Source organism: Motacilla alba, chromosome 9, assembly GCF_015832195.1.
Source record: "Motacilla alba alba isolate MOTALB_02 chromosome 9, Motacilla_alba_V1.0_pri, whole genome shotgun sequence".
NCBI classification, from domain to species: Eukaryota; Metazoa; Chordata; class Aves; order Passeriformes; family Motacillidae; genus Motacilla; species Motacilla alba.
In genome coordinates this window covers 6,450,644-6,469,531 of record NC_052024.1, presented here as the reverse complement: position 1 = coordinate 6,469,531, position 18,888 = coordinate 6,450,644, and the positions used below count along the sequence as shown (strand labels likewise).

The following is an 18,888-nucleotide window of genomic DNA, read 5'->3' as shown; positions in this document are numbered from 1 at the left end:
GATCCTTCCTCTTTCCTTTCAGTGTAAATCAAAATCAGTGTCACCACTAAAGTTTAAAACAGGTTTAGGTCTGAGCAGGATCAAAATCTTCACTTCTATTGTTCCATGCTTACTTCATTGCCCTTATATCTGATTGTTGTAATGAAAACGTTTTTAAAAAGGTTAAAAAATGCAAATGGGGTGTGTGGGTGCATTAATAAGAGGATATAAAAATAATGCAGAAGATAATATAATGACAGAATCCTGAACAATGGAGCATTTGAATTTGGAGGACCGTGCTCAGTTTTGGGTGTCACCTCTTAGGAAAGATACGGCAATAGCTTCAAATGGAGGCTGAGGAAAAGAATTCAGAAGCTAATGCTCATGAGCATATGTGAAAAGAAATTAGCAGGAAAACAAGAAATGGTACATCTAGTGAATGACATGCAGTCCATTAAAAATTGCCAATGTATATCTCCCTTGCAAAATGCTCGAACCTGATTCCATTGATTCCCAACATCATTAGAAAGGCAAGGCTGGCTCAGGTAACTCAGTGGCTTTGCTATGCTGTACAGTGTAGCTGGCTCAGGTAATTCAGTGGCTTTGCTATGCTGTACAGTGTAGCTGGCTCAGGTAATTCAGTGGCTTTGCTATGCTGTACAGTGTAGCTGGCTCAGGTAATTCAGTGGCTTTGCTATGCTGTACAGTGTAGCTGCTGTTGTCAGGCAGCTGTAGTTCAAGTCAAGAGGTCTGCAGGGTCAGATCATGTGAAGCAGCAATTACACAGTACTGCAAATTTTAAGTTAAAACACGATGTGCTACCTTTCCAGGCATTGGGGAACATGGTATCCTTGGCGCAGAAGATAAATCTTACAGATCTGGGCTTTGACTAAAAGTCTGTTCTGTCTGGGAAGGAAAAAAAAGATAAACAAGAAAAAGCCAAAGTAATAATAATTATGAATGTAAGAAGCAAATGCTAATGGCAGAGCTCATTGGGAAGCAGGGTTCCTTGGATGAGAAAACATCCACTGTTTTCTTTTAATGCCAATTCTAGCTAAGGAAAAGAGCCTCTGAGCACATTTGAGACCAGCACCTCACTGTCCTTATCAACTGTAGGTACAACAGGCATGAGGAGGTGGTACTCTTTGAGTTTGTACTCTTTCACACTCCACTGACTCCACTTGCATTACTTTTGATTTCCATCAGCACCGAATTTTCCAAGCACAGAATCCTGCTGCTGATGCCTCTCTCACAGTAAATACAATTTCCTCACCTTGTGAAAAAAAAAAGGACAAAAAAAAAAATTCCCTTAACTCAAAGGGCAACAGCATTACCCCATAGCAGACCCGTAAGCCTTCTGGCACTCCATGGTGAGTCATGGATTTTTCACAGGGAAGCTTCCTCACCCTGTGTGAGACAACACCCAAAAACCAGCCTGCCTATTATACACATTACACCATTTCTCCATTTACTTTGCCCATTTGGAAGAAAAAAGAAAACACACTTTATTTTTGTTAACAAAATGAATGGCATGATCTATGAGAAGCAAAGGAAGAGAGGTGGTGAGGTTTGAATACAAAAAGAGGGTTGTAGAAGCAGGATTTATTTAGCCTTCCAAAAAACACTGAGGAGGAGTCACTGCAGCAATTTAATGACTGGAAAATGCAATAAAACTGTAGTTCCTTGCTTCGTGTACTCTGCAGTGCTTGGACACTCAGATAAGCAAGTCTGAAGCACAAGTCTAGCTAGATTCACCCTAGGCAACTCTTGCAACAGAGAGGAGCCCAAATTCCACTGCATCCTTAATTCCTGAGTTCTGCCAGCTATCAGACCAGGAGTGCACAGCCTGATGGTGACCTTGATTAATCATTACAGGATTAATTGCTGGCAGCCCTCTATGCCAGGCCAGACCTTCAGCTGGTATAAAGGGACACTGACACTGGTGACCATGAGTCTGTGATGTTTGAGCTCAGATTAACCCAAGCTTAACTCAGTGAACATCTTCCACCGAGTAGGCTGGGCATACAGGTGCATTTTAAAAAGAGTAATGTTGTGACCAATTAAAATATTTTGGAATGAACAAGACACTTGGCAAGTTCAGTGAACTTCAAAAAGAAAACAAAAACCAAAGGAAAGATTAGCATCAAATTCAGCAGGCTATGTGATGCTTTTTCTAAGAGTCAATCCAAAAGCAGTCTTAAAAATACAAAGTGAGTTATCCAAGGATGAGGGGAAAATTCTCTCCTGGGAATGGCCCTGATCTAAGGAATCACTATTATTTGTCTTCCTTTGAAGCACTGGGCCTAAGTTGCCTCCAGAAGAGGGACATTCAAATCACAGCAAGCAAGTAGCCTGGTAACAAGAAATTATTTTAAGAGGGAAAATTATCACATTATTAAGGCATTTGGATTGATCCAAAAGGCCTTAAAATAAAACCAGGCTGGCTCTGCTGTATCCACCCCACTGCACAGGTATGTGAACACACATGAAATTAAGAAATGTCAATCTAAAAATAGTCATAAACATGTAGGTCTTTTCATCTCAAATGGCTGTAAATAATGTAAAGCAAGAGCAGTTTCTCATCCAGTGGGCCTTAAAAATGGAAGCAATACTATTTACTGTTTCCACTTGAGTTTGCAGATTTGGACCAAAGTTTCGCCCAGTTGTTAAAGATTTATACGGGAGGTTTAACAATGCCCTGTCATTAAGCCTTGGCACAAGCAGTGCAAAGGACGTTTAGGGCATATTTGTACTAACTTATCTGGGTAAAGAGAAAGCTGTTCCTTTAAACTGTGTTTGCTGTGACTCTGGAAACTGAGCAAACAAAATCTGAGGCACACTTTACTCTCAAGCAGAACTGACAGGAAGGTACAAGGACTGAAGGACAGCGAACTTCTGTAGGACATACCTGCCTCTGGATTCACAAGTGAATTGCAAATCCCTAACAATCTGGGGGAGTTTACTTCAGACTTTTTGGAATACCTCATCCCGATGGCAAATGAGAGACTGGCTCAGCCCCTGAATGTCAGGTGAGTAAAATCCTTTTCTGGGGGGACGCTGGAAGAGGAACTGCCCGAGGAAGAAACCTCAGGCCACAAACAAAGGCGCAAATCCAGTGCCCAAGAAAGAACTGAAGGAGTCCTGTGCAAGCCAGAGAGAGCACAGTTGTGACACTGTTGAAATACTGGCTGACTGAGAGACACCACTGGCACAACCTGCTAGGCATAAAATCCACCACCCACAGGGAGGAAGCCTAGTCAGAGGGGAGACCCAGACTGCACAGAATGGCATTAATATGACCAACTGAACAGCAAACATTCCCAAACCAACCAAGCTGTGTGTCTTTTTCCAGGGGCAACACAAGTTGTGATTTTTCCTGTCAAATGGTTTATGTGTGATCTTGCTTTAAAAAATATATATAAATAAAGACAGGAAATATGAAAAACAGCCTCTTTTCCTCTTACCTCCAGGCTGATCCTTCCCCTGAGCCAATTTTTCCTTTTACTCTCTGGAGGCCAATTGCTGTGAATCTAGTGTAGCTGTGAACTCTCTCCCAGCAATTATGTATATTTTTAAATGCACAAAGTAAACAAGGACTCAAATTTCATAAGAACAAGCTAACTCTTCTGATCTTAAACTATCAACAGATTTGACCACTATAGTGGAGCTGTCACTTCCAGACCTAGTTGAAAGTAGGAAATGGCACTAAAATAATGAAAGCTATTTAAAATATTTTGCTGACTTGCAAGAAGTACTAATTGGCCGGCATCCATTTTATGAGACAGACAGGTATTTTATTCAGGGCTGATTTTCTATAGAGACAAATTGGGACTGTTAACTTGAACCTACTTTAAGAAAAACTCTAAATACAGGAATATGTGTGAAACACCACACTAACTGCCAGACAAGAAGAACCCAAAGAACCCATTGTCCCACACTGCTATGTCTTGGCCAGGATATTTGCAAGACAATGTAAAATGCTTTAACAATATATTACCCTCTTCTGTCCCTGAGTATGTGGCCTGGGGATTTCACTCAGCTATTCCTTTTGAAAGTAGCTTGTTCTGTGATATCTATAGGCAATTACAAGTTTCGCCAGAACAGTTGTTGGAAGAAATAATGCATGTTTCCAAGCAGCACCCCATGGAAACTGCCCCATGATATCTAAAATAAGGAAAATTGACAAGACTCAGTAAAAGCCTGGAATAATCTGGAAGTCTCATCTCCCTCTAGCCTTCTCTTTCCTATGTGAAATCATCTTGGAAACAGATGTCTATGTTAAAACAGGTCAAGCAGGTTACTCAATCTGCAAAACTTGGACTTTGCTGTTCCAAAAGGGAGTAATTCCTAAAACAAGAACCCTTTTTAGGAGCAGTTGCAGTCAGCTCAAATAAAACTTAAAAAGAACAACAGGGCCACTGAGGAACTAGAAATCTAGACAAGATGCTTGCTTTTCCCTTGGGGACTGAAATGTAGAAAACATCAAATGAAAAATAACCAAAACCAAGAGAATATTAAACTACTTCATTTTTTCCTTTAATTACATTATATTCCAGAGTTCTTTTGAGCACATCAGGTTATCTCATGTCATGCTCTTGCACTTACATTGAGTTCCTGCTTAAATAACTCAGAAGAAAAAAGACTACAGAAAAATGCAGGAGTATTCACAAACTATAATATACTGCTCCCAGTCTAGAGATGGGGAACTAAGACTGACATACTCGATTGCCCAGAGAATTGCAGTAGAGCTAAGAAATTACATCTACTCTCCCAGAACCTGATCCTGTGCCACAGCCATGACATTAACTACCCTCGTGCCAGCCTTCCTCCTTCTGTGCTTAAAAACTGGGGATGAAGAGGAAGGTAAAAACTGCTGTTAGAAGGAAAGATTTAGAAGGGAAAGTTTTGCCAGCCTTTCCCAGTGCTTGGGTAAAGTGAGGTATAGAATTGCAGTTGCAGACAGCATGGCACTAATGTGACAAGAAGATGGAGACTCATTTTCTACAGTGCTGTGCTGGCTAGTACTGCAGCTGGCAAATTAGAGGTAAGTGGGGAAGGCTTGGGGTTGATTGCATAAGCCTCTCCCAGTATGGGGAGAGAAGAGGCTGCTCTGCATTGGGAGCTGCAGTCCAGCAAGCTTCTCTTCCCATCAGGGTCTAAAAGTGGCGGTTCTGAAGGGCAAGTTTGCATCGGTCAGTGCTGTTTGCTAATGAGTTTCCAGAGTTGTGTATCAAGTGCTTTTCCTGAGTTACTAAAGATCCATGCAGTCAGAGTAACAGGCTGTAAGAACAGAATCAGCTTATGTCATGTTTGAAATTAGCTGAAATTAGCTTGATGCAGTTGACAAGGATAGCATGGCATAGCAGCACTCCAAACCTGCCTGCCTTTTCAAACTAGCAGTAACCAGCCTAACAGGACTCTGAAGTCTTAGTGACTTCTGGCTCTCTTGTTGCTACACATTTGCAAGCAGATTCACCAAACAGGCACTCCTTGGACCCTCCACCCAATAAACAGAGAGGGAGGAAAAAGTGAGAACTCTGCTATTTCTTGATCAACAAAATTAGCCTTCCCTTTCCCTGCTTCTGTATGGAAGCTTTCAAATGAAAAACCCTATGAATTCTTACCTTTCTGCAGTTCAAACCACCACCCATGCTCACTTCTTCCATAACAAGTGTCTAATACACAACCAGCAAATCTAGAAATAGAAGTGGGCATCATTATATTTTTCCCCAAGAGCAGCACAGGTCTTGTCTGCCCACGGGACACTTGGCCTGTCTGCTTACTAATGAGTCTGTCTAGAAAAGCTTCAACCAAGACACCTATTAATCCTCCTTTTCCAATTGTGCTAGCATTACTAAACCTCTCTGCTTTCAGCAAGGCATTACGCCCTGGATATTATTTCTCATACTATGTTTTTGACTAAATCATTTCATCAGAGACTAAAGCTTCCATACCTTAGTCCTTTAAGTTTTTTAAGTAAGTTCTACATTGCATACACATTCTGTGGCTAGAAGGCTTCACACAGCCCAAACAGAACAAACAAAAAGGAACAAGGACTCACGACTCCCACGTGCAATCCTGCAAAACAGAAGAGATCATCAGGCAGACTGCTGAGAGCCTTCCTGTGTACGTACTTGCAGAGTACATGGGTATCTCCTGCTTTGAGGCTACATCCTGCGATTTGCCCCTAAGCTCTGAGCTGATAATTGTGTACTCCCCCCAGCCCAGGAGATGCAGTGATTTGGTTTTTAGTTATTCACTTACCTTCCAGAGATAAGCCTGGAAAACCTCATGAGTTTTGAACCACAGCTACTTAGCAACAATTTCACTAGTATCTTCTCAGCAGAAATATGGAATGGGTTGGCATCAGTGGCAAGAGCATTTCATAAACAGCGGGAAGAAGGAAAGAGGGCTTCCTCTAGAGGCAGGAGTTCTTGTTTGTAGAGAGATATCAGTGATGTCAAAAGAACAAGGATGAGTTTTATACATTTCACTTCTCAGGACTCTCTCAAAATCTTCAAGCAAAGATGCATTTTCACCATTGCATATGTAATAATTTAAGAAAAGGAATAGAAAATAAGATCAGATTGATGGTTTATTAGTTTTATAATAAAAAGCAGAAGAGTTTGTAGATTTCCACTTGTGCTCTTCTGTATGTTTTAGAAATGAGGTTGACTCCTTCTACACAGCTGTAGAGAATGTGTGTGTTTATGTATGTGCCTATATGTACATATGCACATACTTAGTACAGCTCCAGAGGTGAAATTCTTTAACACCTTAGCTATTGTCTATGGCTACATCTACTACATGAGGCCCAGGAGATGAAACATGGAATTCAATGGGATAGGGCTGGACCACTCACTGAGTTGCATGGATTGAGCAGGGATGACAATTAGTAGCGGCATATAAGAAAGCACATCCTTTTAGATGCAAGAAAGCAAGAAAGATAAGCCATGCTGCAGCAGAAAAATATGCAGCTTTTTACTGCTATTTATTAAGTGTATATAGATATAGATATTAGTTAATTTACACGAAGTAGTGAAATAGTTCATGTTTCATGCAGAGGGAATTGTATGAAGGCACGTATCCTCTTCTGTCATGTGTCATAACATTTGTAGAACACACTTATTTGGTGGTCCTATGGACACGTGGCTTATCTTTATGCATAGAGCTACCCACAATGCCAGACTTAATTCCAGAAACATTTTTAGAGCTAGCGAGAACATCTGAGTAATTTTTAGCCACTTTAAAGGTACTGGTTTCTCTCTCTATCCTCATTCACTTGGTCTCAGGGTTTCGAAAGCATATGGTTTGGAGGGTTTATTATATGGGTCCAATGTATTTATTTTTAGTCTCTGAAGTGTTTCTAAAACAGGTTCTCTGTAACATGTGCAAGACAAAAAGGGTTTTCTTGTCACAAAAGTGTAATGAACTATATAATTCTGTCTTGGTTTTGCTTGCTATAAATAAGGTACCAGCACTGAATCATGGCAATAGAACCATTATGTTAGCTTCCTCAGCTGAAAGACTATCTCACAATTTGAGTGGTTGTAGTTTGATTCTGTTAAGGCTGGTTATAGAATTCAATCTTATTTACAAAATGAGCACAAAACGTTTAATTTATGGAAACACGTGGGGTCAAAGTATTTGATATTCTTTCAGCCAGCATTCCCAAACTTATTGTCTAATTTTCTCTGACTTCTGCTGCAAGCCTCTTTGGTCCATGTGTTACTCTCTGGTCAGTCTGTTCTCATGCTCCACCTGTTTGTCTCCACCTCTGTGCCTTAATCAAATAATACCTTGGCCTTGCACCTAAATAGTTGAAATTCCTTTGTCATGTACGTTGCTCTGGACAGGGACATGCGCTTAACTGTCTTTTGCCACCATTCAATAGAATGTGTCAGGATTGTAAACACTTCCAAGGATGGCGATCCCAACCAGGAACAATGAAAATATAAATATTTGTGTTGTCAGGCAGCTCAGAGAGTCTAGGGTAAGATGTTACCACACCCGTACATCCTTCTGCTGAAAGTCAGTCCCCCTGGAGCAGGGGTTGCTCAGCAGGACAAATGAGAGCACCACACTCACAATGGCTCCAGGTTTTCACCTCAACCACTGATGGGGCTAAATGAATTCATAGCTGCATCTGCTGAGATCTAAATCTGCCAGAGCCTAGGGCTGAGTCTGTGGGTGTTACTATTCCCCTGACTCAGACAGAAATATCTCCCGATGCAAATGCAGGCCTGGGCTTGGGCAGAGCCCCAGAGCCTCTGCCAGGGTCCTCGCATGTGGCACTCCTTAAGGGTTTGGCACCCACATGAGCAAGAGCGGCTGTCAATGAGTAAGGCCTGCTGCTGAATTTTGGACTGTGATGCATACCAGCAGAGCTGGGTTTGCCTCATTATCATGCAGAGTGAAAGAGTTTAGAGATGACATTCCGCTCCAATTAAAACTAAGTAAGATGGACAAAAGTCACTACCTAACACATGAGCAGGGATGTAATAGGGAATGTTGCTGGTGGGAGACAGAGGTTTGGTTTTGGTTTGCACAAGACTTTAAGAAAAACATGAAAATGAAACCATTAAGATGCAGCTAAATTAGCATTTGCATGTACATTCAGACAGTATTTAAAGAAGAAATATTAAAGGAGCCATGTTATTTATAAGGGCTTGAAGTCAAAATTTTGTCATAAAAGAGCTCTATCTGGTTCATCAAATATATGTGAAAGGTGCATCTCTATATTCAACACACAAAACCTTCCAGATGAGTCATTAATAGGGCTTTTACACTTGAGACAACTTCAACACATAAAAAGGAAGAAAAGATTATAAGATTTTCTGCCTTTCTACAGCACAAACACGCTACAGCCAAGACAGCAACTTCTGCATTGAGCCCCAAAACAAAATTATGTGGAGCTAGACATCATTTATAGGGGCATCCAGCTGTGGATGGATTTGAGCTGATGGCAAAACTAACGCAGCACCAGGTAACTCAGAGTAGGCGTTCACTGCCCTGTGTGATGAAAGCACCCACCTGCATATTTTGAGTGGACACTCAGACACATCAATATTGTTATCTTTATTCCTGGTGGTGGTAGGGACACAGTCAGATAAAGGGAATTCTTCTGTGACTGCATGTCTCTATATAGGCAAACCATTCATTCAAGTTGTATTCATACCTGTTATTTTCTGCTTTGAAGCATCCCTGAGTTACACAGCTGGAAATTTCTGTCTGTCTCTGGTATTAATTAAGCAATCTTCATTACTCTTCAGGCTGGGCAACAGTGTTGTATAATATCAGCAAATTGAGCAGTTTTAATTTCAAAATCCTTGTGTTAACTTCCTTATTACAGTACTTAACACTTTTTAGTCAGCCAATACACCTTCCCACTTTAAAGAGGAATTAGAAATTTATTGAAGAACTGGATTCACCAGCAAGGAGAGCCACCAGTCTTGTCCTGCTGCATCCCTTCTATCACAGGGAAGGCTGAGAGAACAGGGAGCCAAATAAGTCCCACACAAATGATTGCCTTGTAGCAGTGGAAGAGAGGATGCAGAAAAAATCCTCCCAGAGACACAGGCTGTCAGATCAGGGCCAGCACCAGGCACACCAAAATAGCCCATTATCCAGGACAGCAAAGTACTAGGGAGGCAAAGAATCCATGATCCAGCTGCCTGCCCTGCTGCGCTGGAGCTCTGGAAAACTGCCACTGAAAGAGGGGCCAGGGTGTGTGGAGCAGCAGGTTTGGCAGGGAAGGAGGTTGCTCTTTCCAGCAGCTCAGACACCACTTGCACCCCTCCTGTCTCAGCAACAGCTGAGGCAGGCAGGTGGCTTTCCAGGGCTGCCAGCCCCCAGCAGCTCCCTCTGCTACCAGTGCCCACCAGGGCTGCCACCAGTGACAGACCAGACAGTCTGCCTCTACCATGACTCGTTTAGCAGTGCCTGCCTGGCATGTCGTGGGATGAGGGAGAGATGCTCGAGTGGTGCCAGAATCTATCTCCTGCTCCAGACTCCCACATGAAACTGCCCATAATAAACTCACTTGAAATACCTGCAGGTCTACACAGCTGCAATCTCAGCCTTCAGTCTGCAGCTCTGCTACTAAAATCATCCTTATCTTTGATTAGCCCTAACTGGTTAAGAGAAGTTACAACTAATACACCTGTGATACATCTGATGCTCTTCATATTCCTCTGAGTCCACTCTCTTTATACAGTAGTCACATCCACAGCCAGCCCATGCCTTGAAAACACCTCTGGTTCCACCCTCCTAGAGGTAGCAGTGTTTCCTGTTTCCTACACACATCCATGTGTCCACGTCCACACTGTTCTAGGAACCTCAGTCCCTTTTACAGCTTGTATTAGCATCTTATCCAACATTCCCAAGTTCAGCTGTTCTTGTACAAATTCATGGCATTTGCTGGTAAATGCCAGGTTTTTACATAAGCAAGTAAAATTTCTATACAGTCAAATTCCTGGAGGCTGGATTATGTGTGAGTCAAAATGCATATTTCTAGTGTTGCTGTATGTGCATCACTTGTTGGCTTCACTGTTGTCATCTTTCCCTTTTCCCTACAGACTGCTACGTTGGTCTGCATGAGCTGAAGGGAAGTGTTTGCCTGCAGAGCACATTCAGGTGAGTGGTGACTCAAGCCATGTGATTTCGAGGTGGCATTGAATATACTTGGGAGGGGGTACTCCTGACAAAAGACCTGGCACTCATCTACCTCTGACCATCAGAGATTAATACCTTCTTCAAAAATTCTCTACACTCAGACAGGGGTAGTTAAGGTCCACACATGCTTGAGCCATTCTCTGTCACAGAATAGTTTGACTGCTACCAGAAAAAAGTAATACTAAATTTGAATGCATCCTTCAAACACATCCCTAGTTTTTTAATACACCTAAATTATTAGAAAAGTCAGGACTATTTGATTGACATATCAGTAGATGGTTTCTCAGTATTTTCTTAGAGTATCAATTTTGAAATCAGAAGTGTTGACTTCAGAAAAGCATTCTGTTCTTGAATTCTTCATTGAAGAAAGTAAAAACCAGTATATATTGTTTATAACCACCACATTAAATGAGTTTCCCCTCTGCCTCTCCTAGAAAACATGAAAGTCTCTCTCTCATCCATTCCTATCTTTGCTTCTGGTCAAGGATCTTGTTTGTTAGGGAATGTTTGATAACTTGGAAACAAGTTAATTTTTCAGGACAGGCACCCTTCACTCCTCTGATGAACAAAAGAAGGAGTATCTGGCAAAGAGAAGCATACAGGTTTAACAGGGGTACTGAACACATAGATAAGTCTTTGGGTAACCCAGCTGAGTGTCACCTGGCCATGCAGGGGGCTCCTTCTCTGCCAAGGAGCTTTGTAAAAGCTCAACAATGACATCCATGTACCCTCATATTCACCAGGTAGGTGAAAGGGGGAAACAGTCTTCTCCATGCACACATGTACATCTCTTTGCCTAATGATCCTTTTGGACATTTAATGGTTTTGAAACTACTCCTGACTAGTGAGCAGCTCCTGTGAAAACTTTATCCACTTTTTTAATAAAACACCAGCAGCAATTTGCAAAGCATTGCAAGTTACATCAGCTTTGCCAAGGTCATGAGAGAGACAGGCCCCAGTATGAGTCACATGGACAAGGGGTGGCCACGCAAAGCACAGAGGAACTTTGATGCAGAGGAGATTGTTATAGGTTCATCTCCTTGAGTGCCAAGGCATAAAATAATCTATAGAAGAGAAATAAATAAAAAATTAACAATTGTTAACGTTTGGGGTTAAGTAGGATTACAGCTGTAATATTAATTAGTAGTCCGCTTAGAAAACATACTTCCATCACAGTTGCAAGGATCAAGCCTTTGGGGCTCTAGTCTTGGGACAGAGAAAGGGAGAGGAGAAGAAGTAGCCTCTTCTTTCTTTTCAAACCATCTCTAACAGCAGCTGGTTTTATTCCATTGTTCCACACACCCACAGAAAAAGAAACAGGCTTCGTGAATCTCTGTACCTCAGAGTAGTTTACAAACCAAATTTAACACCACCAACAACAAATACATCCTTCATACACTTCCATTAACTCTGGAAACAGTCCCAGAGCAACCACCATAGTTCCAAACAGTCCAAAAGGCAGAACTGAAGTCAGGATCCAAATTTAGAGCTGCATGCTGTGGTTAGGTTATGAAAGAAGAAAGCAGACCTTCTCCTCTGTAGAGCCAAGAAGATCATGCCCAGTGCATGATTTCAGGGAGTGAATTTCTCTTTATAAGGATAAATCATAGTGCCTTCAAAAAATATTGGAAAGCAGAGGATTCCCAGATGATGGCCCAACTGTCCCTGGTGTCCCAGGGTCTGCTAGAGTGACCCCAGGGACAAACATGGGAAATGTTTGTGGAACACATGACTTCACAGAGATTGCAGAAGACCCATAAAAAATTGAAACACCTGCTTTCTAAGCTATCCTGTGGCTTGGATATACAGTAACATAACAAACCAATAATACATGTGACTTCTTAAAACAGCATCTAACTAATCCACAGCACAGTTTTATGCCCTTCTCTCAGCTTGCTGTCAATTTTATATTCACATTTTCTATACAGCATCTCTTTCTATTACTCATGACAGCCCCATCAGTCACAAAATCATATTATATATTCAGGAAGACTTTGACAGCTGACAGAATTCAGCAAAGGACCAGAGAATGCTTAAGTAATCCATTTACATTTTACCCAGTCCTACAAAGGCTGAAGGATCAACTGATCTTTTGCTGTTGTGATGTGCTTCCTAAAAATTCTTGGGAGTCCTGGCATAGTCCATGTACTGACACACAGAGCAGAGAATTTTTGTGCTGAAGTCACTGTGTCAATGAGGAGGTACACTGGCACTTGAGGGGAACTCTGGGAAAGCAAATCAAGCCTCTGCACTATATAATCTTGTCTCTTCTACCTTCATGCTCTACAGTTATGGATTTTTCTTCACGTACCTGCACAGCAAGAGTGAGTGCTGTTGATAAGTATTAGAAGGCACCCAGCCCTGTAAAAGGCATTAATTCTTCTATTACATGGAGAAGTATACAGACAATAGACAGATTTACTGAGCTTTCTCTTCAGCTTTTACCTTCTATTCAGTAACATTTTCACCCTCATAAAAAAGGACATGGGTACTATCTGTTATACACTCTAAATCAACCAGTAATACCAAATCAAAATACAACATTCTTCCAGTAACATCTGTCATATGTCATGGAATGACAACCATGAGCATATCAAAGCAATGTTCATGACATGAGAATAAGGCTTGTAAGGTGATGATGTCAGAATGATCTCTGATAAAAAGTCCTGTATAGTCCCTGTTATCCTAATCAGATGATGGACTATGGCCTCTGAACTAACCAGAACTTTGTCCTCTCTTCTCCTGTTACGTTCTGCTTTGTCTGTCTCTAGCTCTAATTCAGATAAAGCTGATGGAGTTGTGGAGGCAACCTGTCTTCTGCTGCTCGGCTGCTGATCCACCATCTCAGTTGCTATAGAGACAAGCTCTGGAAGCCATGGAGGAGCATGGGAGAGAAGCCACCCACAGGCTCTCCACTGGTGGGCTCTGGCAGGGCCATTCTCAGCAGGTACTGAGAGAGTCAGGTTCAGTCTCTGAAGGTGAGGAAGAGTCAGCAGGTGCTAACCCAGTGACGCATGAGGGGGATTTGAACACACAGTACATTGCTATTCAAAGAAATTCCAGGTACTACCGATCCATGAGGCTGCCAAACAGAGGGAAAAGAAAGACTTCGAGAGAGGCAATGCACATGCAGCATGCTACAGGTGAGTACTGACCCAAACAGCATTATGCTTCTTTTTCCAGTGAGATTAGGAACTAGAGGAGTCAATAGAACAGAAGGACAGGAAGATAGAAAGCAGCTCAGCTGTCAGCACATAACAGAACACCCCTGCCCTACGGCACAGCGGGCAGAGGAGTGCCATCCTTCTTTTTTCAGCTTGGAAATGTAAAATGGTTGGATGTTTAAAGACATTTCATGACAGAGAATCTAAACATATGTGGGACTCTGCACTGCCACCCCTCTGCTCTGTAAGAGAAAAATAACTTAAGAGAAAGACATGAAGCTGTCAATGAAGCAGGGACTTCTTTAGCATACAGAAATGTATATTCAAAAGTACAGAAAATAGTCAGCAAAACCAGAGGAAATTGCAAATGGTTCCTTCTGAGGGACGAACAAGACTTCTGTGAAAGTGCAGTTACTGCTACTTTGCACTGAAGAGAACTGTAAGAAACACTTAGGCTCCCTTTAAACAAGAAGGCTGAAATGACAGGAGAACCATCCAGAGCATACATGCATTCAGCCAAGGCTTCAGTAAAAAAGGAGTGAGTTGGCTTTCCCTGAGTATGAATAGTACAGAGCATTACTGCAAGGCCAGGCTGGAACCAGGCATCTTTCAGGTGCCAGAGCTGGAACCTTGTCTGAGCAGCTGTCTGTGAAAGAAGCAAGGGAAAGATAGGAGAAATGAAGAGAGTGCCAGGAAATGAGCTACTGCAACACACTGAGAAGCACTGGAAACAGGGCTGCATGAAGGAAATTGAAGTGGTTTTAATCTAAGTCCGAAATGAGAGAGACCTGGAACTGGGAACATAGAAATTGCCCTTTGCTTCCATCTCCCAGATGCTTTTGAGAAACTGAATTCTAAAACTCCTTCACAGCAGAGTTACCTTATCCTATTTTCAGGTTATAATCTAACAGAATCAATGCTCTGGACTATGAACTTTGGATAGCTGTATGAATCAAGATGATACACCACTGCTTATGTTACACTGCTGTGCAAACCACTGAAAGCTATTGCTTTGTTTTGTAGCAGTAAAGCCACCTCTTCAGCTCCTGAAAGTAGATCAAGTTCCTTAAGAAAAAAAAGAACAGACATCCTCCACCCCCCAAATAAAAGCGGTGTGGGAAATGTCCCCAAGAAAATAGGTGTGTCCTGCCTGCCTCACCAAGGGAACCACGCTATTTCAGTATAAAGGTCCATTCAACCCTGTGGTGTGGACAGAAGGAAAATTCCCTCCTTTCTCCAAGTTTCCAAGCAGACAGCAGCAAAGAGCTCCTGTTTAATATTCTGCTACTGTTGCAATGAAGTTTGTGAATAAACTGAGTGTTGCCTATGCCAGAGCAGAGCTGCTCTCCACCCTGTGGGTGCAGACGGGACCACAGCAGAGCCACCCTCTCCCCGCCTCCCAGAGCACTGCTGCAGAGCTAGTGCAGCACAGACCCGCCCTCCCTCCTGTTCCTGGGTGCCACAGTGTCCCCACAGCTGCCGAGGAGGTCCTCACCCCTGCGATCTGCAGCTGGCAGTGCAGCAGCACCAGCACTGAAGGACTCACCTTCTTCACAGACCTGCAGCATCCTGGCATCAGGACATTGGCAGAGGAGGGCCATGTCTTATGTCTTGGCCAGTGTCATTGAGGAAGGACAAGCTAAGAGAAGGGCTTCTCTCTTAGCAATTCATTAGAGCATCCACAACGCTGACCTGTGCTTCTCTGCCACTCCCCTCCCTGTATTACCACTACTGAAACAGGACTGATTCCAAACACAGCTTTTCCTTCCATGCCTACAATTGCTCAGCAAGCCACACTGGGAAACGTGTCTCCTCCAGTCTGTACAGCAAGACCTGGGCTAGGAGCAATAGTTCTTTCTCTGACGTAACTGCAGCAAGTCCTCCTCAGAGCTACAGCCTTTAAATTCAGCTAGGATTGTGTAAGCAGCATTTCTGCTCTCTCTCTTTACTTCCCTGAATCCATTCCCTCTCCTGAAACTGGACAACGAGTGATTCTAAACCAGCCTCATTTGAACTTCTGACAGCATTTGCTGACATGCATGGAAGCAAGGGATGGGTGAGCTATTTTATATTGCCTTCCAACCCATTTGAACAGCAGCTGTCCAAGAATGTGACTCGAGCTCAAATGTTAACCTGTGCTCATTTTGCTTAGGGAACAACTGGAGGGGAGGAGAAGGGAAGGCAAGAATACAGGAAGAGACAAAAAAGACAGAGTAGGACACAAAATGAGAAAAATAAAGACTCAATAAATGAGATCACAGAAAAACCATTTAAAATTATCTAAATCCAACTGAGGGAAGGCTTCCATATAGGCACCCTTTGCACCAGCCCGGCTTTGGCTTATAGCCTAGGAGCTGTAAGACATAACAGATGCTTTTCTTTAACTGGAAAAAGAATTGTTGGGTTGTTTGGGGTTTTTTAAGCAATCTTCTTTGACAGAAGGATAAAGTGTTGTTTAAACTATTCAAAGTGAATAATGCAAACTACTCTTTCATAAGGCCTTGGCTCTATTTTAGGAAGTCTTAAAACTCTGGATGTCATCCCTTCCCTCTGAAAATTTATTAAAGAGGTTCATCAGAACCCTGCTTCAGTCAGAGCACTGACCTGACTGTGCTGTCACCAGTGTGAAAGACAAACAGAATTATGACTTAGACCAAAATATTTCTAATTAAAAACAACAAGGCCATTTATCAACAAGCCTCAAACAATAGGAGATTTCATTTGAAAAGTGAGATGCATCCTCTCCTGCCAATTATTGCAGTAGTAAGCCTTGGACTTAATGCAACTTTGACTCCCTGTGAAAGGATCAGTGGTTCATCTGAGGAAAATTGGAGAAGCAATTAAAAGTAAAGCTCCTCTCTCACCAAATCTAACCTTGATTTATCTAGTAAACTGAACATCTTCAGAATGCAGAGATAGTAAAGTAGAGCAGTAATGAAGCCTTGATTTGGCAAACCAAATATTGGCATGCACAGGCACACACAGCTGAACATTTTCTGCCTAAACAATTGCACTGAAAATCATTCATGTTGGGACCCAGCCTGCAGTGGTGAGAGTGCTACTCCCATACATAAGAACTGATACACTAAGCCAAATTTTACTTTTTCTCAGCTGCATTTGCATTGTACAAGCAGATGAAACTTCAGTCTTGTTTAAAATCAAAGCTAAAATGTGCCACCTTTGTGTCTTGTGGTTTTCCTGTTGCCTTTGGTGTCAGCAAACCACTACATACAGTAAAGGTAAATTAGGAAAATTACTGTTTTAACACCCTCTTGGCTTTCTCTTATATCACAGGTTCGCTCAAAAACTATGAGCCCATCAAAGAGCCTCTGAATGTTTCATCACATAAGGGATCACCATCTCCAGCAAACTCTGATCCAACAACGTTAGATGAATTATTGATCCAAAGGTAAGGAGGTTCCCATGCAGGATATTCCCCATGCCTTCCCTGAAAACTAGTCAGTGATGTCAGAGTAAGAATGCTTCTTTTGGGAAGGACAGCTGGACTAAGCTGTAGCTCTGATCCATCCCTTCTCACCTTGACTTGTGGTTCTGCTTTCAGTCTTAATGACTTATACAGCAGAGTATTAGCATGGAGCTAAAAGGTCTTATCCATGTGGGTTTGGGGAAGACAGTGAAGGAAAGAGGGGGAACAAGAAGACAGTGGGGAAGACGGAAAAAGGGGAGTGTGATGCAGGATCACCCAGCAGTGGTAGCAAACTGGGCAGACTGCCTTAAACAGTTTCTTGGGAATAAGGAGAGCCTGTGGGCATTTTGTTATGGAACATCCCAGCATCAGGGTAATCCCATTCTCGGCCTTCATAGAGAGCTCTTCTGAAGCCTGTTACACAATTCTGCATGGAAAACAGGATTTGATAGCTGAAGAAGTAGGTCCAAAGATTTTTTTTCTAAAATATCCAGACTTTTTGTTTGCTTTTTACTTTAAAGAACGGATAAGCAACAGAGGCTTTCAGTGAGGTAGTTCTTTTTGGCTTAAATCCCTCAACAACAAAGGTCCAGCAGAAGACCCTGGTCCCGTCAGTCAGAAATTTACATACATCCCATAAATCTGCCCTCACTCCTGCTCTCTTGCCACTGCAGGCAGGGAAAGAAAGGAGCAGCTACCTATCCCTACCTTTTCAAATATAACTGAGGTTTTCTCCCAAACTGGTTCTCCAACTACTCACCTCCTGTGTGTACAACTGTGAGATAGTCCCTCCTTCTATTGCAGATCAAGCTGGAAGCAGTAAGCACTTGTCCTCTAAGGGTGCATGTGCACCGTCTGGTCCTAATTACTGAGACCAGCTGTGTTGGGGTAATACAGAGTGCTTTCCCAGGCACCTTTCCTTGTGGAGAGGACTCCAACAGAACAATTTTAGCCAAATGTCAAGTTGGATTTAAATAAATTAATTGCCTTGGCTAAAATTGATTGCCCCTTGGCCGTAAACTGAGCATATGAAACTAGACAGCCACAGTCTGCTGCAATGTCAAACCTATCTGTCTTCCCTTCCTTGGGGCATAATCATCACTGTCAGTCTGACATCCTGACACTGGCACTCAGACAGCTCTGAAATGTGCAATTTCTGATTCTCCCTGGAGCTAGAAACAATGAGACTGTGCTAGGAGTTAGTCGTATCAAAGATGCTGCTGTGCACAGAACCTGGCAGGTCAGTACAGGTTCTAAGTCATGTGTCTGCTAAAAGCGGGCAGTCCTGCTGAGTGGCATCTCTTGAAACTGAGCACAGAGATTTAACAGAGAATGAGACCCAAGTTCCAGCTCAAATTCAACCCATGTCCACCTTCCTTCTCCAAAAGATTAGTTGTAATTTGTAGGAGAATCACTACAAATCTGCAATGGGAAAGCATGCAAAAGCCTAAAAAATGCCATTATTTGTAGTAATCGATAGTATCTCACTTCTATTTGGAAAAAATGGCCATTATGCAGATAATACATTTAAAATATTATTGCTGGTCTCAAGAAGTACATTTAATTTCTCCCCAAAAGAATAAATCTGGTGCCTGCCAGCTGACCATTCTTCTGAAAGCAGAAGCTAGCAGTTCTGCAGAAGAG

At 42.3% G+C, this 18,888-nt stretch overlaps 2 protein-coding genes across 8 annotated transcripts in view; one reads left to right on the top strand and one right to left on the bottom strand.

Annotated features, from left to right (window-relative positions):
- Positions 1-18,888, bottom strand: part of NEU2 (neuraminidase 2) — a 38,637-nt gene that overhangs the window by 13,097 nt on the left and 6,652 nt on the right. Inside the window, exon 3 of one of the 6 annotated variants that reach the window (XM_038145985.1) lies at positions 6,244-6,494. The exons of the other annotated variants lie outside the window; for them this stretch is intronic. The gene's annotated coding sequence lies outside the window, so the exon portion shown is untranslated. The remainder of the gene's footprint in view (positions 1-6,243; positions 6,495-18,888) is intronic. 6 annotated transcript variants of the gene reach the window in all.
- The window catches only part of NGEF (neuronal guanine nucleotide exchange factor), a 48,309-nt gene continuing 32,148 nt past the window's right edge, over positions 2,728-18,888 (top strand). Inside the window, exons 1-4 of one of the 2 annotated variants that reach the window (XM_038145978.1) lie at positions 2,728-3,008; positions 10,557-10,614; positions 13,425-13,796; positions 17,112-17,226. In XM_038145978.1, coding sequence (XP_038001906.1) covers positions 13,529-13,796; positions 17,112-17,226 — 383 coding nt within the window. In that variant the 5' untranslated portion in view covers positions 2,728-3,008; positions 10,557-10,614; positions 13,425-13,528. Of the gene's footprint in view, positions 3,009-10,556; positions 10,615-13,424; positions 13,797-17,111; positions 17,227-18,888 lie in introns of those variants that run through there. The other variant, XM_038145979.1, reaches the window with a different exon arrangement.